Source organism: Jaculus jaculus, chromosome 14 (genome assembly GCF_020740685.1).
Source record: "Jaculus jaculus isolate mJacJac1 chromosome 14, mJacJac1.mat.Y.cur, whole genome shotgun sequence".
NCBI classification, from domain to species: Eukaryota; Metazoa; Chordata; class Mammalia; order Rodentia; family Dipodidae; genus Jaculus; species Jaculus jaculus.
The window spans coordinates 83,040,383-83,066,545 of NC_059115.1; the positions used below are offsets into that span (position 1 = coordinate 83,040,383).

General features: G+C 40.9%; 1 protein-coding gene across 1 annotated transcript in view; it reads right to left on the minus strand.

Moving 5' to 3' along the window:
- Positions 1 to 273: 273 nt before the first annotated feature.
- Positions 274 to 26,163, minus strand: part of Jmy (junction mediating and regulatory protein, p53 cofactor) — a 72,816-nt gene continuing 46,926 nt past the window's right edge. Inside the window, exons 4-11 of the mRNA XM_045133403.1 lie at positions 24,404 to 24,573; positions 20,714 to 20,879; positions 19,780 to 19,967; positions 17,529 to 17,615; positions 9,994 to 10,089; positions 8,688 to 9,288; positions 6,767 to 7,077; positions 274 to 1,567 (exon numbers count right to left, since the gene is read on the minus strand). Coding sequence (XP_044989338.1) covers positions 6,770 to 7,077; positions 8,688 to 9,288; positions 9,994 to 10,089; positions 17,529 to 17,615; positions 19,780 to 19,967; positions 20,714 to 20,879; positions 24,404 to 24,573 — 1,616 coding nt within the window. The 3' untranslated portion in view covers positions 274 to 1,567; positions 6,767 to 6,769. The remainder of the gene's footprint in view (positions 1,568 to 6,766; positions 7,078 to 8,687; positions 9,289 to 9,993; positions 10,090 to 17,528; positions 17,616 to 19,779; positions 19,968 to 20,713; positions 20,880 to 24,403; positions 24,574 to 26,163) is intronic.

Here is a 26,163-nt window from a genome sequence, read left to right on the forward strand (position 1 = left end):
GTCTCTCTTCAGAAAACCTATTCATATATAGGAAGGAGCTTTGACTCCAAAACTGCTTTGGGGGTTAGTCACAACATCCTTGAAAGAAATAAAGTTCTTTTGGTATTTCATTCCCTCTGTAAAAAGACCAAGATGTGGGGCTGGAGAGTGGCTTAGCGGTTAAGCACTTGCCTGTGAAGCCTACGGACCCTGGTTTAAGGCTCAATTCACCAGGACCCATGTTAGCCAGATACACAAGGGGGTGCATGCATCTGGAGTTCGTTTGCAGTGGCTAGAAGCTCTGGTGTGCCCATTCTCTCTCCCCTTCTCTGTTGCTTTCAAAGAAATAAATAAAAATAAACCAAAAAATTAAAAAAAAAAAAAGACCAAGATGTATATCCTGCATTATAGAGAGATGTGAACTGGGTCCAACATGTCTGCCTTCACACAAGTCCACATAATCTTGCTGTTAACCCATGACAACTGCACCCACATAAATGGATCCTGTAAGGCCTCTAGTCACCAAAACCAACACCTACACATACTTTAAAATTTGTCAATAATGAAGCTCTCTCCTCAGGTCCTCTTCAAAGCACTTGAAACCAGTGCAATACCAGCCAGAAGCATTTGGGTTTATCTGCTTTACCTATGCTTTTCACTGTGGAGCGCAACAGTAAGAACTTAAACTGGTATGTGACACACACAATGGTAATCTGTATCCCTGGTAATGAATCCTGATTTCTGATTCTCAAGAGGAAATTTGTGAGTTAGCATAATCAAGCAATAGTTGGAAAAAAAAAAAAAAGCTAAAGAGAATTTGAAACATTATCAAATTACAAAGCATTGCTTCTTCTCATAATCAGGTTACACATAAAGTACAAACTATTATAAATTCAGAATTATGAAACACTACTTAAAAGCATGGAACTTTTAACTTCAACCCCTTACAAAGTATACGACTGAGTGTTCTCCTAAAAACACAACTTGTTGAATGTATTGTGGTGTGGTACACACACTAATAGCTGTATCCCCACTGGCTTTTCAGATGTCGAACATCTTTATGAAAATTCCTTTGGAGATGAATAATGTGGAAATTCCAAGTGCATTTACATCTGACTTTAATTCCTGACTTACCGCTACCATGATAAGCTTTTCAGTGTCACACTGTTTCTATTTGCTGATATGGAAGAAGCTGTTTTTCAGCAAACGTTCTCGGTACACCGAACGGTGAATCTCAAAGCTGCTCACACAATGCATCTGTCAACCCAGTGTTGTTCTAATTCACAGTGACCTCTAACATACTGGCAACTATAAGGATATAAGTGGGTGGATGGGAAAAGAAGGTGCCTAAGAAACTGCCATCTCTGGAAGGCCTCTTCTTCACCGCAGCCAGGAACACTGAGGCCTAAACTCAGTCGCCACCCTCCTCCGGCAGGACTGGAAGCCAGTAGGGCTTCCTCTCACACCACCGAGCCAGTACATTTTGGATATAATGGAATCCAACTGTGGAACCAGGAGCTTAAGCCTTTGTTTTCCAAAAGAATCAGAACCAATCTTCACCAGTATTTTCTTCTTTCTGTTAAGCCACCTGTTTACAAACAGAATGATACAATGTGTTAAATGCCTTTTAAAGGTAGTGTGTTCATTTGTTCTTTCATGACCTTTGCAATGTCCATAATAACCACTGATAGCTTTTTTTTGGGTGGGGGGTAGGGTCTCACTCTAGCTCAGGCTGACATGGAATTCTCTGTAGTCTCAGGGTGGCCTTGAACTCTCGGCAATCCTCCTACCTCTGCCTCCTGAGTGCTGGGATTAAAGGCGTGTGCCACCACACCCGGCTTGATAAGTTGTCTTTAAATGGCCATTTACATCATATATTGTATAGGATTTTTTAAATAAAAAAAGTATGCATGTATTTTTAAAGAAATAAAACCGAACAAAAACATTTCAATGTATTTGGTCTTTCTGTTCCTACTGCTATCATTTTTATATCAAAAGGTATTTTCAACTTGACTGTTTTTTCACAAACTAGCAGCAGAGGAAGACCTGTTTTTCTCAAAAGTACTTGCTGGATACCTATGCGCTCACCTGCGACGCAGCAGCAGAGTATATACACGAAAGCCTTGCATATCTGACAAAAGCCACGAGCACACGAGCAAAGCGCGTGTTACCTATTATAGCTCTGCCTTTTCTGACGCTGCGGCTACATGTGCCACCAAGCACTTGAAATACGGCTAGTGTCATGAGAAACTCTGAAAAATTAGTTTAATATTTAAGTTAAAAATCTCAAAACAGTGTAAAATAATTTTCCATTAAGTACCTTTCTGTTTTGGCAGGACATTTCACTAAAGACTGCACTTGGAATCCAAACCTGAATTTTGAAGACTTTGTACCCAAAATGGGATGATTGAAAGGAGGAGGAAAATAAAAAGAGCACTACTTCATAAATTTGTCTGAAAGGGATTATTTTGGTATCATTGTGTCAAAAAGGATGAGAAACATCAGTTTCACAGGTTCCTTTTTAACTTTTTCATGGGACTACTGGCAGCTCTGGCACGACATGTGGCTCATATTCTATCTCTACTCCGTAAGACCAAGAAAGGTCCTATGGGATGTGCATATGGAGTTTGTTAGCAGTGGCAAAAGGTCCCCACTGTCTCTCCTGGCTTGCAAATAAATAATAAGTTAAGGGCTGGGGAGATGACTTAGTGGTTAAGTGCAAAGCCAAAGGACTAAGGTTCAATTCCCCAGGACCCATGTAAGCCAGATGCACGTGGCACATGCATCTGGAGTTCCTTTGTAGTGGCTGGATGCCCTGGCGTGCCCATTCTCTCTCTCTCTCAAATAAATGAATAAATACTTCTTAATAATAAATTAAAATTTGCCAGGCGTGGTGGCGCACGCCTTTAATCCCAGCACTTGGGAGGCAGAGGTATTTGGATTGCCATGAGTTCGAGGCCGCCCTGAGACTCCATAGTGAATTCCAAGGTTAGCTCTGGCCTAGAGTGAGACCCTACCTCGAAAAACCAAAAAAAAAAAAAAAATAATAATAATAATAACAATAAATTCAAATTCAACAATAAAGCACATAAAAAAAAAGATCCTACAAGAAACAAATTAGAAGCTAGTCTTAAAGTCTGTCAAGTTTTTCATGCTTAGAGATCCAACTATGGCTGTGTCTGGAAGACTTTCAGGGCAGGATGACACAGAGCAGAGGAACTATATAGTTTTTGCTTCCTGAAATTATAAGAAACAGCTTTCTCAGGAAGACTGTTTGAGACCAGCTTGGGCTACATAATCCTGCCCATCCACTCCCAACCTTAGTCAACACACACAAAGAAAAAAAGCAGAAGGTAAAGAAAGGACAAGAGAGTGGGAAAACATCTCTCTTTTAAATGCATATAACTGGGTTGGAAGTATAGCTGTGGTACAATGCTTGCCCTGGGGGGGGGGGGAGGGACATGAGGATTTAAAATATGCAAGAATGAATGTTATCAGTGTGATTTGCAGAGCATTATGTAAAACCTCAGAACCTCTGAAATTATTTTCCCCATCAGTAAGCCAGAGCTCATAGGTGAAGAACCTGCTCTGCACTGGTCTATGGTTTGCTTTGGGAGTGGCCTATTTGTCTTTTAAAAGTGACTTTGCAGGGATCTGGCATTAGACATTATGAAAGTTTTTCACGATTCTTGTTTACAACATTGTACAACACAGGTCAGCCAAGAACAATTAGCCCCTCACTTCCTCTAGCAAAATAATTTTCAAAATAGTGTACACCATGCACCAAGGCTCAATCAGTAGCTCCAAGGTATGAATCATGCCTCAGTTGGCTGAGTTACACAACACAGTGTTGCACTAAGTGTCAGGCAACATCTGGTGAGATGGCAGAAGACAGGCAAAGATGTACCAGCCTGAGCCAGTGGTTTGCCCAAGCCTGGGCCACTGCAGGCCAACTGTAACAACAAAAACTAGTATATGAGGGCCTAGCTATGAAATTAACCCATCAGCACCAAGATGACAGTTTTAGGGTTAGGCTTAAGTAGCAACATTAGAAACTATATGCAGGAAACAACACAGCAGGAAGCGGGAACTGTAAAGTGGGAGCTAATCTACAAACATCTACTATGGAAAAGGTTCCTAGTCAAATAAATCCAAGACCATGGACACTAATACATTAAGTATATTTACAGTACTCTAAGAAATGTAGAGGACAATTTTAAAAAAATAGAATTAAACAGCATTTTCACTGGGCATGGTGGTGCATGCCTTTAATCCCAGCACTCAGGAAGCAGAGATAGGAGGATCTCTGTGAGTCTGAGGCCAGCCTGAGACTACATAGTAAATTCCTGGTTCCCTTGGCTAGAGCAACACCCTGCCTCAAAACAAAAACACCCCCCCCCCAGCATTTTCTATCATTATATTTTATATATGCATGGTTTGAAATCATTCTGGGATCTAAAACAGTAAATCCCACAGAGACTGAGTTAGGGCCTCTGTATCTACCAGCAAAAGCAGAGCTGCAGTACGCTAGGTGCTGTCCGAACCAGGCAAAGGTAATGCACACCGTATATTGCAGAAACGTGGTCTGTGACCTTTCCTGCTAATAAGCTTGATGCAGCCGCACTAGGGAGGGTCGGGTGGAAAGTCACTAGAGAACAGCATGTTTTGTTTTTGTTTACTTTAAGACAGGGTGTCACTCTAATCCGGAATGACCTGGAACTCACTCTGCAGTCCAGGCTGGCATCTAACTCATGGTGATTCTCCTACCTTAGTCTCACAAGAGCTGAGATCATAGGCATGACCCAACATGCCAAGTTGAGGACATATTCTTGACATCCATGCCCAAAATGAATAGGTGAAATTGCTTTTAGTAATACTTTATTTGATAGTTCCAAATATAATACAGTATATAGCCAATATTTTAAATCTGAATAGTTTACATTGTTCTGTGTCAAGTCTTCAAAAATCCATGTATGCCTGCATGTACACATTTATCTATTTAGAATGTGGGTCGGCCCCAGGACTCCACTTTTAATGAGCTATCCAGGTTGGTTCTTAGGCTCATACATATTTAGGAATCGCTGTGCCGTGGCGGGCCCTACTTTAACAGACTTGCATTCTGGGGGAAAATGACGACATGCAAATAGAAGTGCTACTGAAGAGACTCAGTGGGGAGAGGTAGGCCCGGGGACGGGGGACGGGGGACGGGGGCGGGGGGGGGGGGGATGGGGGGGGAGCTTGGACAGGATGACATACAGACATGCTGTGTTGTCTACACGTGTGGAGGCTGTCACTAGGAAGTTAAAAATCTTTTAATTAATCCTACTATAACTACAGTGTTTTCTCTTTTGAGTTTTTTAAGAGGGGTTTTGATATGTAATCTAGGCCAGCCTTAAACTCATAATCCTCCTGGCTCCACTTCCTGATTGCTAATATTACAGGCATATACCAGTATGTACAGCTGAATCTTTTGTATTTTGGTAAATGCTAGTCCACAGACACATTCCCTCAAGAAAGCATAATACTGAATAGAACCTGTTTTCATACACTGTGAATTTTTGACATGTTATCATATTTCAGATGCACATACTGCCAATCCCATATACTATTTAGAGCACATATTACCTTTATTGATTTGAGATATTTAATATAATTTGTGTGATTTTTACTTCATAATTAGTTTATTTAATAATGAATAACAACTGTATTAAAAGAAAGCCCCATTTTATAGCCAAATAATCTTTGTATGCATAGCGGATTCAAGACATGTATATATTTTGAGCTATATATGCATGGCAGCTCTAAAACTTATCAATGCAGTAAATGAGATATGCCTGAGTACATTTAAAGATTTAAAAGCTAAATAACCAGACAATACAATAAATGTCTAGACTGACTTTTAAAAAGAAGAAACACCTTTGCAGGCAGCTAAGAAGGCATAAAAACTCAATATGCCTTATCAAAGTATTTCAGTTAGAAAAGGCCTTTTCTGATTAAGGCAAGAATAACTATCCTTTCACTTGGGATACAGCTGTACTCAAGATATTTTTAATGATCAAGACATTAAAAATCTAGCACTTACATAGCGATTGTCCTTTAAAAGCACTTTCTTGGCCAGACATGGTAGTACATGCCTGTAATCCCAGTACTCAAGAGGCTGAGACAGGTGGGTCATGAGGAGTTCCAGGTCAGGGTAGACTACATAGTAAGACCTCATCTCAAAAAAATAAAAAAATTGTATGTATCTGTACTGCATACAGGGAGAGGAAAAACAACCATCTCCCCCCCCCCATGTATGTATGTGTGTGTGTGTGTGTGTGTGTGTGTGTATATATATATACACATGCATGTGTGTGTGTATGTGTATATATATATATATATATATATATATATATATATACACACACATACATACATATATATATGTATAAAATGTAACAATGATACCCAAGCAACTAATAATACAGAACATGGGCTCTAGAAAAAGACTCTCACATACATTTCACCTGGTTAGTGACAAAAAGATCTGCTGTATAAAGGGTCAGGATTTAAAAAACAGGACAGGGGTACTAAGTAAATTGTATACCCACACAAAAGTAAGTTTTTTGAAAAAGTGCTTTTTTTTTTCATTTCTACAAACTATAGTCAAGTAAAACCTTATTAATCATGCTATACTTGAACTGTACAATAAATAAGCCTCAGGTTCAGTGAGAAATGCCAGACCTCCCCCCGCCACCAATATAAAAACAGTATTGCTGAATGTGACTAGAAACAACAGGCCATTTACTTGCTAGTTCTCCCAGTCCGTGCAAGGCAAAGCTTCCTCGTCGTCCTCTGACTCGGGAGATGCTTCTTTGATTCTTCTGAGAGCTTCGTGGATGCTCCGTGTCAGAGGGTCAGTGTCGGGAAGAAGTGTGAAGGACTCTCTCAGAACATCCTTCTGCACCTTCTTCAATTTCACCCCTTTCCTGATCTGGGCCAAGATGTTATTACTATCATCTTCATCCGGAAAAGGCGGCAGAGTCCGCTGTTCAACCTTCTTCAGATGGAAACTACCACGCTTCAAAGACGCTAGCACCTCATCCATGGGTGAGCTCACTTTTGGGAAAAACAAAAGAACAATTCTAGTCAGGGTAGTACTTGCAGTGCTCAGTGCTGTACTGCAGGAACCAAGACAGTGGAGTACCACTACAACATCAGCCAAGAACAGGCAGCAGGCTCAGAGAAGCAGCTCACTTACCCTGGTTTCAAAACCTCCCAGACTCCCATCCTAGGACAGGCACTGCTGCTACGCCTGTCACTGGCACAGGAAAGAAGTCAACAATAGGAACCGGAAAGTGCTCTTAATAATATGACAGTGAGATTCCCCAAGGATTCTTGTACTGTTCCTGCCCAACTCAAAGCCACAGTGACTGGACCACATGGTTCAGGTTTTTAGTGTCACATTGGGTTTTTCAACTAAGTTATTTTACATGTGAAAGTCTACTCCAACTATGGTACGAAATATTTTACAATATATTCTCTCAGACTAAAATTTAATGTGAAAATTGTTTTATATAATTCGACCTATACAAAATGAAAGCCCCTCAAAAGCAAAGACCATTTCCTCCTATTTTAAGAAATAACTATGGGCTGGAGGGATGGCTTAATGGTTAAGGTGTTTGCCTGCAAAGCCAAAGGACCCAGGTTCAATTCCCCAGGACCCACATTAGCCACATGCACAAAGAGGTGCACGTGTCTGGACTTTGTTTGCAGTGGCTGGAGGCCCTGGCACACCCATGCTCTCTCTCCCTCTTTCTCTGTCAAATAAATATAAATAAAAATAAAATATTTTTTAAAAAGAAATAACTTTATTGAGGCACAGTTGATGTACAATAAAGTACACATAGTACTCCTTATTCTTTGCCTTTTTATACAAAGAACATACTTAAGTCCATGATACCAAATGTATGTGACCCTGCATCCCATCCTTTCTTATGTACTTATTTTTGAGTTTTTTGTACATGATAGGTAAATCTCTACCACTGAGTTAGAATTCTCAACACTATCTCCCAGATTTAAAGTCAGTTTTCCTAACACACACAGACACCAAGTAAGTCAAATTTCATTTTCGAAGATGAACTACCAGACCGGGCGCGGTGGTGCTTGCCTTTAATCCCAGCACTCAGGAGGCAGAAGGAGGAGGACCACCATGAGTTCAAAGCTAGCCTGAGACTACATAATGAATTCCAGGTTAGCTTGGGCTAAAGCAAGATCCAATGTTGAACAAACAAACAAACAAAAAAATGCCTGCCAGCTCAAGAAAAAGTATATATTTCTGTGTATTTATATAAATCTGTTACTATGACTTGGTAAGAAATCTGTTCTAGGGCTGCAGGATGGTTTAGTGGTTAAGGCGTTTGTTTACCTGCAAAGCGTAAGCACCCAGGCTTGGTTCTCCAGGTTCCACATAAGCAGATACATAAGGTGGCACATGCATCTGGAATTCGTTTGCAGTTGCTGATGGTCCTGGTACATCCATTTTCTCTCCCCCCCCCAATAAAAATAAAAATAAATCTGCTCTACTGTGAACCTGAAACTCTGTTTACTATCAAATAAGGCTCAAAAAATAACGTTCTTAAGCTTTGCAAGGTGGAATCAAAGAAAAGTTCTTTCACCAAGTCCCACGTCATAGCACAAACTGTCCTGGAAGCATCTCGTTGCCTTACCTCTCCTCCTCTGCAAAGCTTCAGCAGTCTTTCTGAGCTTCTTCCGGGCGCTGAGCAGCTGGCTGCTGTCAAAGAGGTGTGCGGAGGGCGCGCTGGCGGACTTTGGGATCCTCTTCTCACTTCCCTCCTTGCTGGACAGACCTTTCTCCAGCAGCTCTGCTGTGCTGCCAGCATCACTGTCCTTCGCAACAGGCAGAGGCGGAGGTGGGGGCGGGGGCGGGGGCGGAAGAGGAGGCGGGAGTGTGTCCGTGGCGGTGGTGGTAGTAGTAGCAGGGCTCGGCTGGAGGTCACTACTCGTCAAAAGTGGAAGAGAGACAGAGGGAGGCAGTTCAGAGGCGACACCACGGAGAGGTAATGAAGTGGCTTCAAGTTGTGCTAAGGAAGTGTCTTCAAGCTGTCCAAGGCTCTGGGGTTCTGCTGTGTGTGAAGACCCAAGGTGACCTCTTCCTTCTCCCACCTCTTCTGCTCTTGCCTCTTCCTGCAGCACTCCTGGTGGAGACTCACACTGATCCTCGTGGGGCACAGGACTTGCTGCACTTTTTCTTCTTGCATGAGCCAGTCGTAATCTGGTTGATTTAAGTATGACCTGCCCAGGGTACTTCTAAAATATAAAAAGTTATTATAACCACTGGATTGTACTAAAATGATTTATCAATAAATGTCTAGTTCTTTCCTCCATCAACTGGATCATACCCTTGTTTCTTTTGTAATCACGTTTTCCATAAAAAGGAGAATACCCAAAGCCGGGTGTGGTGGTGCACACCTTTAATCGCAGCACTCAGGAGGCAGAGGTAGGAGAATCGCCACAAGTTTGAGGCCACCCTGCGACTACATAGTTAATTCCAGGAGAGCCTGAGCTAGGATGAAACCCTACCTTGAAAAACAAAACAAAAAGCAAGAGAGAATACCCAGAAAGCTAGATAGAGTACCAATATTTAATACTTTTCAAAATTATCAATTCCTTGGCTGGGCATGGTGCCACACACCTTTAATCCCAGCACTCAGGAGGCAGAGATAGGAGGATCAGTGTGAGTTCGAGGCCACCCGGAGACACATAGTGAATTCCAGGTCAGCCTGAGCTAGTGAGACCCTACCTCGAAAAACCAAAAGTTAATCACTTGCTTGCAAAACCTAACAGCCTGGGTTTGCTTCCCCAGGACCCACGTAAAGCCAGACACACAAAGCGGAGTGTCAAGAAGCCTTGTTGTGCCCATTTCCTCCCTCTCTGTTTGCAAATAAATATTCAATTTAAAAAACCCAAAAAGAAAAGCAATAAAAAAGAATAAATGGAACCTACTTTCATTACCTGCTTAAATGTTCGAAGTCTATCCAGCGTTCGTTGTCTCTCTTGGCTAACCCAGGCACTTTTTCTTTCCTCTTCATCATGTAATTTATCTCTCTTCTGGTAAAAAAAAAAAAAAAAAAAAAAAATTAGTAATAACTGCATTATGCTGTGCTCAATTGGTTTTTACCATTAATGGGGGAAGAAAAAAGGATTCAGCCAATATGTAAAATGGATGACTCAAAAGAACTGATTTACTAAACAAAATTTTACATAATAGAATACTAGGTTTTAATCCCAACAACCATTTTAAAATTCCCATTGGTATGAAAAGTAAAATGAAATTTCTCTGAACTAAAAACTGGTTAATGTTGGAGATTTGGGCTTTAAAATTTTTAGTATGAAATATTTCTAGCAGCTTCATTCTCCAAAATCAAGCACAACAGAGTTTGAAAGGAAAAGCAGGACTACCAGGTCAGTATTACATATTACACATTTCTAACTAGTGTAACCAGCCATTAGAAAAAAATACAATTTGAATGTTGACTGTGATCATGTGGCTTGGTATCACAGCTTATCTACACAGTAGTGACCTACCTAAGTTTTTAATATTCCCATATTGTTGAGTCATCTAAAAGCCATGCAAGGTGGTGAGACGGCTCAGTCAGTAAGGTGCTAGATGCATGAGAAGAGGACCAGAGTTCAGACTCCCAGCACCTATGCAAGTGTTGGATGGTACAGCAGCTCCCTGAAATCCCAGTGCATTGGAAAGATAGGGGAGGCCCCGGAGCAAGCTGGCTAGCTAGACGACTACCTGAGTCTGCAAGCTCTGGGCTTCCATGAGGAGCCTACTGTGTCTTAGTCAAGAACAATGGCCTCCACATGCATGCACATGTGAACACACACCCACACGTGCTCATGCCCACACAATAAATACATTACACATAAAAGAAAAAAGAAGCTGCACAGCTGGGTTTTATGGTGCACACCTTTAATCCCAGGACTGGGGAGGCAGAGGTAGGAGGATAGCTGTGAGTCTGAGGCCAGCCAAAGACTGCATAGTAGAGTTAAGACCCTTCCTCAAAACAACAACAACAACAAAAAAAAAAGCTGGAGAGATGGCTTAGCAGTTAAGGTGCTTGCCTAAGAGACCTAAGGACCCAGGTTCAAGTCCCCAGAATCCACATAAGCCAGATGCACATGGTGATGCATGTGTCTGGAGGTTGTGTGCAGAGGCTAGAGACCCTGGTGCGCCCATTCTCTTCTCTCATAAATAAAAGAGTAAGTGCTGTCCAACAAAGCATCATTAGCCAGAGCATACTTTAGACAAACGAAAAAGGCTTTCTACATAGTCAAAGGGCTATTACCCTGTGCTTTGTCTTGTAAAACTAGACAATCCCAGGTAGAAACTAACCTTTTGGGCAAGGGATCATGGGTCAGCAGTAAGGTACAAGCCACATCAGCATGAAGACCTGACCTCATGGCCCCAGCATTCACGCAGAAATGCTGGGCACAGGAATGCACTATGTGCAGGAGACAAGACAGGCAGACTCCTGGACTGACTGCCCAGCTCCGTAAGCCCCACATTCAGAGAAGATCCTTCTCAAAGCAAATGAAGTGAGGAGAACACACACAACACTGACCTCCGGCCCCGACATGCAAACATACATGTGCATGAGCATATATGAGCACCCTCTACATGAATATGCTTGTACACCAAGGCCTTCAGTCACTGCAAACGAACTCCAGATGCATATGCCTCCTTGGGCATATGGCTTATGTAGATCCTGGGGAATTGAACCTAGGTCCTTCGGCTTTGCAGATAAGTGCCTTAACCACTAAACCATCTCTCCAAACCTTATTTTCTTAATAATGGGAGGGGCTGGGGAAGATGGCTCAGTGGTTAAAAGTGCTTGTTTGCAAAACCTGCTGTCCCAGGTTTAATTCCCAAGCCACCCATGCAAGCCAGATGTTAAAAGTGGCACAGGTATCTGTCATTTGTTTGAAGCAGCAGGAGGCCCTGGAACATCCGTACACACAAAAATAGCTTAAATTTTAAATGCAGGGGAGCAGGGAGGAGAATGGGCACAACAGTAAGACCAGATTGCAAAACAACTCCAGATGCACGTGCTGTTTTGTGTATTTGGCTTTATGTAGTTACTGAGGAATCAAACCTAGGTTGGCAGACTTTGCAAGCAAATGCATTTAATTGCTTTAACCACCTCCTCAGTCTAATAAATAAAATGAAAAAAAACTTTAAGGTGGAGTGTGCAATGCAAGCATGACACACTTAGAATCTTTGCACTCAGGAGGCTGAGGCAAGAAGACTGCTGTGAGTCTGAGGCCAGCTTGGGCTATGTATGAATTCTAAACTAGCCTGGACTACAGTGACAGCATATATATATATATATATATATATATATACACACACACATACATATATATATGTGTGTGTATACATATATGAATGAAGAAGGAGAAGGAGAAGAAGAAAAGAGTAAGGGGGGAAAGATAAGTATAACCACCTATAGGTGAGAAGATACTGAAAAATAAAGGTTTAGGATAGGCTATTTTGGACATAACGTCAGTTACTGACAATACTTAATTTATAAGTAAGGCTATAAAAGCATCCCAGTAGGAGCCTGGGATAAACCAGTGAGAACCCAAAGTAAGCAAGGCATAATTACACAAAAGCAAACCAGAAGGCCCACATTACCAACACTGGACAATGTTTCCATGGCAATGTTGAAGGAGCATTTTGTAACTACCATTAGAACTATTAAATTAATTCTATAGCAGAGCAGTATAGTGGAGAACCTTTTAATCAGAGGCAGCAACGCAGTCTTGACTTTTCTTTCCTTCCTTGAAGCTGACCAAAAGCAGAGAACTTGAGAAAATGCTACCTTCATGTAACACAAGATGAGATTAACCTCACTACATACTTTGATGTGCCTGACAATAAAAGAAAATGTTCACCAAAATGAGGGAACAGTATTGATAGTCATCTTTAGATCTCTAGTGACAGAATTATCTAGGACAAACAGAAAAGCTCACAAAAACCCTTCTACCGTCAGTGATGAATGTGGGCATGTTGGGGAAAACTCAGAGACCAATGCTCTAAGTACTCAAGTCTCATCAGTAACCTGTCCAGTGGATGTTGGTGAGGAGAAGGAACAAATAAGACAGTAAAATACCACCTCTTTCTCTGCTTCATTTTTTTCTCTCAAATAAATAAACTAAAATTAAACAATAAAATTATCATCTCTATTTTCAACAACCCCTCTCTGCTGAAGAGAAACTGTAGCCTGAAGTAGGTAAAGGAAGGGTGCTTAACAAGCTCCACATATCAAGCTGCGTGATACTCATCATACCTGTAACACCTGTTAACACTTGCACTTGGGAGGTGTAGTTTGATTCAGGTGTCCCCTATAAACTTAGGTGTTCTGAATGCTAGGACCCCAGCTGATAGCAATTTGGAAATTAAAGCCTCCTGGAGGCACTGTATTGTTGGGAGCGGGCTTATGGGTGTTATAGCCAGCTTCCTCTTGCCAGTGTCTGGCGCACTCTCCAGTTGCTGTTGTCCACCTTATGTTGGCGAGGAGGTGATGTCCACCCTCTGCTCATGCCATCATTTTCCCCTGCCATCATGGAGCTTCCCCTAGATTCTGTAAGCCAAAATAAACCCTTTTCCTCCACAAGCTGCTCTTGGTCAGGTGTTTTCTGCCAGCAATGTAAACCTGACTACAACAGGAGGCTAAGGCTTCAGAGTTGAGAGCCTATCTCAGTATCAGCCAATCAATTTCTAAGAAATGACAGAGACAGAAGGGACATAAGGTCTTTCCACAGATGACATGGGAAACCACATGGATTTCATGAACGGCAATAACCCTCTTAGCAGGGGAAAGAACAGGCCCAGATTCCCTTTGTCCCATCCCAAGATGAGAGATAATGAGAAAAGAAATGGCATGGTATGCAGGGGTGGGACTACTATATAAAAGCTACCGTGTGAGCAAGGAATGTCTGAAAGAAGACTGAAGACAGCTAAAGAGATCACACAACAAGGGCTGGGGCCCGGCTGACAGAGCTTCTCTAACACATGATGCACAAGGCTCTGGGTTTAAGCCCTAGCCTCACACAGAAGATGCCCATTAATCAGATGGGAGAGAACCGGGCGAATACTTAGAAGAGAACATAAGACTAAGAATTTGGTGGGAGCACTTTTTATTTAACACAAAGGTTTTCCAATGGTTACACCAGGAGAAGACTTGCCCTGAGCTGTGACTGACAGCAGACATAAAGCTCTGTGTGGGGCTGTACCTGCTCTTCATACTTTCTCCTCTTCCCTTCTCTTAAACACAAAGCAGCTTCATGTGTATCCTCACCATCAAAAAGCAAACCCAGAACTGTGTGGTGACATAGCATGAGTATGCTCCACACTCATTTCTGTTTCACAGCTGGAATGCACAACCCTCCCAAACAGCTGGGTCAGCCAAAAGGAGCTGTCCCAAACCTAGTGTGTATCTGGTGATCACCTGGAATGAGGAGTGGGTTTGCATTGTTCCATGTCCAAATATACACTATGAATTCCCAAGGGGACAGAGAGCTTCCTAAGGGCAGCAAAGAACCAATGACCCTAGGAGTGAACCCACTATTCAACACTGGTTTAAACACCTGGTGTTGATACTGAGGTATCAAATTAGTGAATCAATCATAAAGCCTGTCAGTGTACTCACAGTCATGTATGTTAGAATGTAAACACTCTCAGGTGGAGAGGACAAATGACTTTGGTGCAGAAGCAGGATCTTTATAGCTCAGAGCATAGTATAGTAGTTTTGTCCTTCACAAGACAGCCAGTAAGTACAGGCCTTGGATACGTACCAGATATCCCTTTTGTACCTCAACACCTTGATTAAATAACCACGACTCCAGAAAATAGAATGAACTCATGTCTGAGGTAGCCACTGGGAAGCGACTGTGGTAAAACAGCACTGGATTTCTATTAACACTGACTGCTGAGTTGGGTGTGAGTTTCCAAAGCTTGCTTATCCTATGAGAATGCAACCTCCTCCACACACACTCTTAACAATGTTTTAAGGAAGCAAAATGGACAATGATTGGGCATGGCACAGGCAGAGCACAAAAGAAGTCCAAGATATTAAAAGCCATTGTGAGCAAAATAAAAGGATCAGTTTCTATAAACTACAGCTTAAAAGTATTCCATGTATACTTCTTTGTTGGCTGGTTGCTTTTTCGAGGTAAGGTCATACTCTAGTCCAGGCTTACCCAGAACACTCTTTGCAGTCCCAAGCAGGCCTCGAACTCACAGTAACCCTCCTGCCTCTGCTGGGATTAAAGGTATGCTCCATGTGCCGAGCTTGTATGCTTTCTTTTGTTTGCTTTTTGAGGCAGGGCCTCCAGCCGCCAAGCATCACCTTGTGCATCTGGCTTTCATGAGTTCTGGAGAATTGAATCTTGGTCCTTTGGCTTTGCAGGCAAGTGTCTTACCTGCTAAGAGTTTAATCAAACTACAGCTTCTCTCCCCTTTCTACTGCGAACACCTCAGATTCTAAGCTAAGAAGAATGTTAACAATCTTGTCCTATTCTTATCATGACCCAGGCATTTATCAAAATCTTGAAGACTGTCTGTCTTCTGAAGACAGAATCATACTTAATGGTGAGGAACTAGAGCTTTCTGCAAATCAAGAAGACAATAAGTACGACCAATTATAAGACTAAATATATATACTCTTTTTTTCTTTCCTTTGGATTTTTGAGGTAGGGTCTCACTGTAGCCCAGGCTGACCTGGAATTCAATATGTAGTATCAGGGTGGCCTTGAACTCATGGTGATCCTCCTACCTCTGCCTCCTGAATGCTGGGATTAAAGGCATGCGCCACCACACCTGGCTCTAAATATATATACTCTTATCTAGAACCTGAGCTCCTCGGTTAATCTACCTCAATGACCTGAAACTTATGTATCCCAGAAAACTAGCATGGCTGTTAGGACAGCTTTACTCACAATTGCCAAGGTTTGGAAATAACCAAGATGTCCCTCAATAGACTAATGGGTAAACTGATAGATTCAACAGTGAAATACTATTTGGCACCACAAATCAATTAGGGGCCAGTCAACATTCGATATAGACAAGAGGGTTTCGAAGGCCACTTATTTCCCTAATGATCTAATGGCACTTAAAGGTTGTGAGGGACAGGGATCATTCTCTTCCCTGGCATAGCCACTAATGGATAATGAGAGGAGGAAGTGTAGTAGAATAAGGGGAAGAAAGAAGACAGGGTGATGTGGGTACATGTGATCAAAATGTATTATGTATGTAAAAAAAATGAGCCATTAATCCAGAGAGAAAACAAATCTATATTATTAAGTCAAAAGAAGCGAAGGTGGAACAGTCTAAACACTATATAATTCAAAGTAGTCACAGCGCAGTGAAACGACTCTGTACAGCACTAGAACAACACGGTCAGGTTGTCACACATTTGTCAAGGGCACCAAGAAAAACCTCTAATGTCATGGGCAATAGTGACGTCTCAAGGCTCGTTTGCTGATGACTATAAAAAATACCACTTCAGTGGAGGGCGAAGGTGGAAGACAGGGTCACGAGAGGGTACACAGGAACTCTTTGTATTCACCACTCAATTCCGCCACACACGCACACTCACTCACGTATATAATCTATATAAGTATTTATACACATAAATATGCGGTTACAGGATTCTCATTCCCCACATTTTATCCATTCTACGACACGTCAAAAACTTGTTTGGGGGCTGGTGAGATGGTTTAGAAGATAAGGCATTTACCTGTAAAGCCTAAGAACCCAGGTTTGATTCCCCAGTTTGCACATAGACAGATGCACAGGTGATGTCTGGAATTTGTTTGCCGTGGCTGGAGGCCCTGGAATAGCTATACTATCTTCCTCTTTGTTTCTCTTTCCAATAAATAAATAAATATTTAAGAAAATTGTTGGGGGCATGCTGGTGCACACCTTTAATCCCAGCACTTGGAGGCAGAGGTAGAAGATCGCCATAAGGCCACCCTGAGATTACACAGTGAATTCCAGGTCAGCCTGGGCTACAGTGAGACCCTATCTTGAAAAACAAAAAACAAAACAAACAAAAAAAAATTGTTTGGGGGCTTAGTGGTTAAGGCGCTTGCCTAAAAAGTCTAAGAACACATGTTCAAATCTCCAAACCACACATAGCCAGACACATAGTAACATAAGTGTGCAACAAGGGGGCACATGCATCTGGACTTTGTTCACAGTGGCTGAAAGGCCCTGGAGCGCCATTCTCACTCTCTCAAAAATAAAATAAAAAACAAAATTGTTTTGCTGGGTGTGATGGTGCACGCCTTTAATCCCAAACCAGGGAGGCAGGGGTAGGAGGACGGCCATGAGTGTAAGGCCACCCTGAGACGACATACTGAATTCTAGGTCAGCCTGGGCTAGAGCAAGACCCTACCGTTGAAAAACAAAATAAATAAAAAAAACAAAACAAAAAAAAAGTTTTGTCCCGAGTCCCCTGAAGTCCCAAACTTACTAGTTGTACTGTGTGGTGAGTTCTATATTCATCCTCACTCCGTAAACGCTGCTGGAATTTTTCATTGTGTTTTGCAATACATATTTCCTATAAATACATAAAATGTCTTTTAGTATAGTAAGACTTAAAAAGACCACACCAAGATTTATTTATGAAGTTTTATCTTTATGTATACTCACATAGTAAAGTACCATACCAAGTAAATAACTTATTTCCCATTTGGGCTGTTGAAGAAGCATGGCTCTTACCCAAGACTCTTCAATTACGCAATTAACTTTTCTAGATTCCCTGTGTCATGAGAAGACTGGATGGGGCAAGGTAGCATGGGATGCTCTTAGACCATTTCAAAGGTTTCTTTCAGCTATGAAGTCTGTGGTCAGAAAATTCTAAGACTCATTATGTCCTTTAAACAAGTCTGGGCAATTGAAAAGAAAGAATATACAAAGCTACTGGCATAAAGTCTGTATTCTTGAGTTCTCTCTAGTGAACTGAAAAATTTGATTTTCTCAGGACAAGTTTGAGCAGTATCATGAGATTAGAATCTTCTGGACATAGTTGTCAGAGCTAAAAGCACTTAAGCAATTTCAAAATCCAAAATTATATTAAAAATTATTTTTAGTACATATGCACTGTAGCACATAAAAGAAGAAACTTCCATAGTAACAGATGAATATATCTTTACAAAATATGTCACTATAATCCGGCTGGCAACTGTTAGCAATACAATGTTCAGTCTTCGCTTACCTGACTCAATTGATGTAGGAGTCTTCTAGGTAAAAAGGCTTACATTATAGTTTCTCAAATATTCTCACAGCTATACTAAAATGATCACTCTTTAGAGAAAAATCACAATCTTTGAAACTCAGTCAATATTAAAAAAAAAAACAGTTTCATCATACGCTTTACCTGCTTTGGTTCAATTTAATGCCTAGAGTCTGAACAAGAATCAGTTTTGTGCAGTCGGCAACGAAGCCTGGCATTACATATGGTCATGACCTGGTGACACGGACTGCTGACTCGCACAGACCTAGAGCAGCATCTTACATCCCTGTCTTCTAGCTGCTTACACTTGGGAGATGTCTTTAAGCTAGGACACATGCTGACTCCCTTGACTGTAAAAGGAAGATACAAGTCCACAATCCCTTATCCAGGACAGACATCCAGTATGTTTGAAATGCACTTTTTTTTTCATGTTGGGGTGATGGTATTATAATCAATAACTTGATCAGGATCTGAAACAGTAGCCTGTAACATACAATATTTTTGCAGTGAAACATAAGAATAGTCAAAACAAGATTAAAATAGTAATTTCCTGTCAGTTCAAGTCTAGCTCTGACACTAAATGAAGTTTCTAACTGGTGGTTTTCGGAGATTTCAAGTTTCTAAGCAAGGGGTTTTCCTGGTTACAGGGAGACTTAAGAATACATAGAGAACAGTATCATTTCTGTTAACCCTGTTGAAACAACCATGAAATATGGATTCCACGTCTTTAGGGCATATGTAGTTAGAGGCCAAATGTCCTTTTCAAACAGTGAGGCAGAAATGATTTGCTTATAGGCAGAACTAACTACCCTGGATATGTGATCTTACTGTGAGAGCCAATAAACCAAGCAGCTAGGAGCTACGACTGTGTCAACAAGGGGTACATGTGGTTAGGCAGGGAGGGAGGGAAGGAGGGAGTCATATCTCTATGGTTAAATCATATACTTGATTTTCTTGGTAGCTTGCTCTTTAAGGATTAGTGCCTCTAGCCTCCTGTTTTCCAGCTATCCTATGTCAGTCCTCCCTCCTTCAGCAATCCTGCCACCTCAGTTGGTTGGCTTGGGGGTTGAATGTTAACTGTAAATAGGCAAAGTCTCCCAAGGATAGTACCCCCTACCTCAGATTTGGAGAATCCTCAGAATGTAGAATACAAAATACTGATTAAATTGATGTCTTAATACATACCAACGAGGGAGAATTTGGTTTGGTTGAGACCCAGCACCACTAGAAATGCACAAAGCTCGGTATCCTGATCACCAAGATGACTCTCTATGACTTCTCTGGGTGCAGCCACCCCCACTGGCTGTTTGAATGTATTTAAGAGGGCAATTCTGACAGGAATGTAAATGTTTAATACAACAAACTGACTACTGAGAAGAGATCATGCTTACTTCCTTTAAAAGCTATGGAAGTATTAGTGATAAATCACAACAGAACTTGAATTACATAGATATACTGGACGAAAGATGAAGTAATGAAGAACCACCACCTTTTTATTTCTGAGGTAGGCTTTCTTGGCCGAGACACGCCCCCGTCGAGCCTCCAGCTGGCGCGCCTTCTGCTGCAGCCTCTGCAGCTCCTCCCTCTGGGCGTGCGCAGCCGCCGCCGCCTCCCCCTTCTCCAGCATGGCTTCCATGCTCTCATAAGTGTCGTAGTACACCACTTCATCTCTCTTTTCTGTAATGAAAGAAGAGTCTTGCTTAATAACAGTCTTCTTTGTTACAGCGATTCATTTTAGGACCCATGCCTCACAAACTGAATGTGTGTAAAATATTTAGCAGTGTCTGGCCCATAGTAAGTGCTCAATAAATATGGACCACATCCCACCCATGAAAATTGAGAACTTTTTTTTTTTCCCAGAGTAGGGTCTCACTCTGGCTCAGGCTGACCTGGAATTCACTATGTAGCTCAGGCTGGCTTCAAACTCACAGCGCTCCTCCTACCTCTGCCTGCCAAGTGCTGGGATTAAAGGTGTGTGCCACCATACCTAGCAGAATTTTTGAAAATTCAGAATGTAGATAAAGTAGTCTTTCACAAAGCATTTTACAAAGATTACCAAAGCTATTAAACAGATGCATTGCTTTTTTTCAAGTCATTTGTATAACTTTACACAATCATTCACATTTCTGTTTAAACAACTAAAAAAATTTTGTTTGTTTTTTGTTTTTCAAGGTAAGGTCTCCCTCTAGCTCAGGCTGACCTGCAATTCACTATGTAGTCTCAGGGTGGCCTTGAACTCATGATGATCCTTTTACCTCTGCCTCCCAAGTGCTGGGATTAAAGGCATGCACCACTGCACCCGGCCCTGTTTAACAACTTTTTAAAGAAAAAAGTCTCAGCAGAAAAAATATAGCTGGCACATAAATACATTTTTTCTATGTAGTCCATCTCTGTGAACTTCTGTGATTAAATGCACACCATACCTGAGATAAGTCTTTTGATGCTTTCCAGCTGTGCTGTCAACAGTAACTCTTCACACTTCAAGATTTCAAACTGTACTTCATATAACTGAAGTTGCAGATCATAATAATTAGCTTCTAACTGATCCAACTGGGCGATGGCTTCTGAGCCGCCCTGCAAACTCTGCATCTGCATTGACAACAAAACAACTCTGACTGGTGGAGAATAATAAAAAAAAAATAAATCAAGGTGAACTTAAACATTAATACTACTCAGCCAGGAAAAGTCCCTGGAAGGGTGTGAGATGAGAGGCAGAGACAGAATTTCCTGGAAGCATCAGAAGCAATCAGCCTGATGTAGAGAACAGGAACAATGACAGACCCTGCCTGGAGTCAAGGACAAGGACCAACATGAGGACTGACCCCAGAAACAACAAGCTAACCTGCTTCATAAAAGGCGGGGACTTCTCCTCAGAGAAATTCCAGAGAGCTGGTAAGGTGAAGGAACAAGCTCATTAGGAAAGACACTATAGTAGAAACAAGTGCCTCAGGGAAGCTCACGAGGCTGAAATCCTTCAGAGAGGGTGCACAAGCATGGAAATGCTCCAGGACAAGGTTCAATCTCACTATCCAAGAGGGGCAAATAAAAAATGTAAGGGGAAGCAAAATTGTGATTTACTCCAGTAACAAAAGATTTCTTTTTAGGTCATGGGTCTGCTTCACACTATCTTTCAAACAAACGTAGGTCAACACAGCTACAGAGTCACTAAGCCAGAGCGGTGTCTACCTGTGATCCCAGCACTAGGGAGCCAGAGGGAGGAGAATCAAGTTTGAGGCCAACTTGGGCTATGCAGTGAGTTCAAGGCCAGCCTGGTCTATGTAGTGAAATCTTATCTCAAAAAAATAAGTTAAATAATAAAATTTAATTGAGGAAAAAGTCTTAACTTTTAAGCAAGATAGTCTACATAAAACATACTAATAACTGGGGGCTAACTCCACAATGCACGACCCATTTTCATTAACAAGGAGGGTCTAATGGGAGGGGGTAGATCACAGATGAGCCTAAATAATGGTACCAAACTGCCTGTATTCACTGAAAAGAAAACTAATAAATTAAATTTAAAAAAAAAATCTAAGTTGGGGAGTTACTTACTCTAGCCATAAAAAATGAAGCAATTTAATGATGAGTCAAGCTACAATTTCTTCAAAATCAGAGGCTCTTCTCCTAGGAAATAGTATCTTTAATTTTATCTGACTTATTAAAATAACTGAGCACTCACTACAATTTCAAATGTTTAAATAAGAAATCATTTTCCATTTCATAGATATTGTGAATAGTGCAATAATAAACACAGAAATGTAAAAAAAAAAAAAACTACATTAATAAAAATATACATAAAGCCAGGTGTGATGGCACATGCCTTTGATTCCAGTACTTAGGAGGCAGAGGTAGGAGGACTGCGATAAGGTTGAGGCCAGCCTAGACTAGACTGCGACTTTCTGGGCTCACCATACTTTAGACCCCTAAATATAATGACAGTCTTAATCATGCTTTTAAAAAAAGTAGTTTTTAAGAAGATCATTTAGAGGCTGGATGGGGCGGGAAATTCATTTTTCTCTATCACTCATTGAAATTTTGTGTAAAACTGTAATGTTTGTGGAATGAATTAAGCCGGGTAGCTTGAGTAGTATATAATTCTTAAAGGCAGGAAAAGTGGCAGCAAAGGATAGAGAAAAATTACAGGTGATCTTAGGATTTTGTACCTGAAGTACTTTGAAAAACCATGGGCTTTCACAGAAGATCTACTGTGGGGAAAAGTTGGGTTTCAGAAAAGCAGTACTCAGGAGGCTGAAGCAGGAGAATCATGCCTTTGAGGCCAGACAGAACTACATAGAGAGACCGTCTTTGTCTCAAAATTAAATAGACAAATGAAAAACAATTCTTCACAGAGATAGAAAAAAATCTCAGAATTCATATGGAATGGTAGAAGCCCTCAAATATCTAAAAATATCCTCAGCAAAAGAAACACCTCTGAGCCAGGTGTGATGGTACATGCCTTTGATTCCAGTACTTAGGAGGCAGAGGTAGGAGGAATGCCATAAATTCAAGGCCACCCTGAGATGATAAGAGTTAATTCCAGGTCAGCCTGGACCAGAGTTAGACCCTACCTCGAAAAAAAAAAAAAAAGAAAAAAAGAAAAGAAACACCTCTGGAGGTATCATCATCCCTGATCTAAAGCTATACTACAAAAAAAAGTAGAGTACTAGCGTAAAATATAGACTAATGGAACAGAATTGAAGACCCAGCCCTTAGTTCAAGTAACCACAGCTACTAGAACTTTGACAAAGCACCAATAACCCACACTGGAGAAAAGACAGTATCTTCATCAAATGGTGCTGGACAACTACATGTAGAAAAATACTAGACCCAATCTTCTCACCATGCATAAAAATCAACTCCAAATGGATTAAAGACCTCAATGTAAGACCTGAAACTCTTAAAAGCCTGGAAGAAAAAATAGGGGGAATGCTTCATGCAGCAGCCTTCATTCTGTCTACTTCCTCACTCTGTAGAATGTGACCAGCTACCCATAGCTGTTGCTGCCACAGCTTCCCTGCCATGATGTACTACGATCTAAGACTGTAAACAGAAATGAAGCCCTTCCTCCCTTAAACTGATTTCTGTCAGGCACTTAGTCTAGCATTGAGGTCAATAAAATGCATGCTTTTTCAGTAAGAACAATCTGTTGTGGCACAGTTTAATCATAGTAGACTTTAAAATAAGGGCACAGAAAATAACTAAAATTAGCACGCATCTAACAAGATCACTTGTTTAAAGCATAACTTGGTATCAATGGTGCATTCAACGCTCTACTTGGACACAATGAGAAAAACAAAAAGGATGAATGAGATAGCAATGAAAAATCAGAAAACTTAAAACCACCACCTTAAGTATGTTTTTTAGTTATCTGCAAGGAGATGGGGGTGGGGAGGAAGAGAATGGGTGTGCCAAGGCCACCGCAAACAAACTCTGAACTCATGTCACTTGCTGTATTTGGCCTTAAGTGAGTACTGGGGAATTGAACCCAGTCTATCAGGTTTTGCAAGTAAACACTGTTAACCAAAGAGGCATATTTCCATACCTTACATATGTTTTGAGTAAAAAGATTAGCCATTCTTTTCAAGGACTTTTAAGATTCCTTCTAGTTAAGTAATGTCTCATAGGAGCAAAATGTTTGTGCCACCTTTTTGAGTTCTATTACACTTCATGAAGAACTCTTCCTCATGAAGCACAGCCAAGAAAACTGAACCTGAGTTAGCCCCACTTTGTTCCAGAGATGATGGCACAGACAGGATACAATCAACTCCAACACAGACCTACTACCTTAGAAACTGTTCCTAAAGTTATTCTGGTAGTAAAGCATTTTACTAGGAGACAACAAAGTTCTAATGTGAGCCTCTTCTGGTTCAACAGTAGTATATTGCTGTCTGCCATTAAACAGAAAGCCTATGAAATATCACATGTTAACTCTTTCACTGGTGGAAGTCTTTGGCCCTGTCATAAATATTTATCTTGTGGAAAATCAACAATCTGTGTAATGAGAAAAACATCTGCCTTGTATTAAAGACAGTATTAAAGTTTCTACTGAAATCAGTAATTAATGTAAATCTTTACTAATTTTTATTTCATATATTTTCTGATCATTGTGTTACCTCTTCTTTTAGTGCATGTTTCTTCTGTTCCAAGCATATCTCCTTGGCTCTCATCATCTGCAAAGTCTCTTTAGAAACCGCACACTGCAGTTTCTCCATGCGCTCAGCAGCTGCTGCCCATGACGCTTTACCAAATCTCCTCTGATCTGCGCGCATTCGATCATACACAGCTGTCAACAGTGAGTTTTCAAAGAAACATGAAGACACAAAACAACTTTAGATACACACTTTCAACAACTGGACACTAAAGAGTGGAAACTCTTAGATTTCAGTGACTATACATATTCCCTACCCCAGGTGGTCAACAATGTCTATATTCTTTCTGACATCTTTAAATCATCTTCAGAAATACTGTTCTGCAGATGACTTCTCTGACCAGCTGTACAACATCTTCAAAAACATGTGCAGTAAGCTGGTGTGGTGGTGCACACCTTTAATCACAGCACTTGGGAGGCAGAGGTAGGAGGATCACCATGAGTTCGAGGCCACCCTGAGACTAGAGTGAATTCTAGGACAGCCTGGGATAGAGTGAGACCCTACCTCAAAAAAAACAAACAAAAAAAGAGTCCAGTGTTATTAACTTTCAAAGTTATACTGCTATAACTATTAATAATGATACCATTTCAAAGTACTCTTTCATGCTTTATCTATTAATCTTCCCAGCAATCTTAAGAGAATAAGCAAAGTATGAATTATCAACATCTGTACAGATATGAGTAAAAGATGACTTTGGGTAACTTAAGTGAGTTAGCATAACTACAGTAGTTGTTTAAATCCTTCTATGCCCCTATTAATCACTGCATATGCCTAACTATGAGGATTCTGTTCTCTTGTTTCCCATTTCAGGCTGGTCCAGGAAGTAGCTTGCTGGGTTATTCAGTTGTACGTCATTAGCTACCTGTCATATTAGCTATTGGAGATTTTGTTATATATCACCTTTGAATGAAACATATTCTTAGCATGTAATTACTGTCCATTTCCTGTACAACGACTTTTAAGATACTAAAGATATCAGAACTTATTTGTGAGGCTGGGGAGATGGCTAAGATTGCTCAGTGGTTAAAGGCACTTGAACCCTGCCTTGCCCAAGTTCAATTCCCTAGTACCCACATGAACCAGATGCACAAAGTAACACATGTGTCTGGAGTTCATTTGTGGTAGAGTCTCTGACATTTCCTCTCTCTCTCTGCTTGAAAATAAATAAATGATTTTTTTAAAAAAATAACTGAGCAGGGTGTGGTGGGCATACATTTAATCCCAATCCCAATACTCAGGAGGATCTCTGAGTTCGAGGCCAGCCTTGAACTACTTCAAAAAACAAACAAAGTAACTGAGTACTGGTTCTTACAAGGTAATCATGTTAAATCTATTTTTAAAACATGATATTTTGAAATGACTACTTATTAAAAAACAGGCCCATTTAAGGCAAATGTGTTAAAATTTTGATTAAATTCAGTTTATCAAGCTTTTTGTGCATAATCTATGCTCTTTAAAATGTTTTGACTTTTACAGTTTATATATTTGGTACTGGTGCTAAGAAAGCTCTCCTTAAAACAGATTTAACTTTGAGAAGCAAAGTCCATCCTCCCTCCCTTCTTCCCTTCCTTCCTTTCTTCCCCTTTCTTCTCTTCTCCTTTCGAGACAAGGTTTCTCAGAACCAGGAGCACACTGATTTGGCTTGACTAGTTAGCCAATGAGCCTGGGGGTCCTCCTGCTTCTGCCACTCAGTGGTAGGGTTTATAGGCATGTACCATCATCCT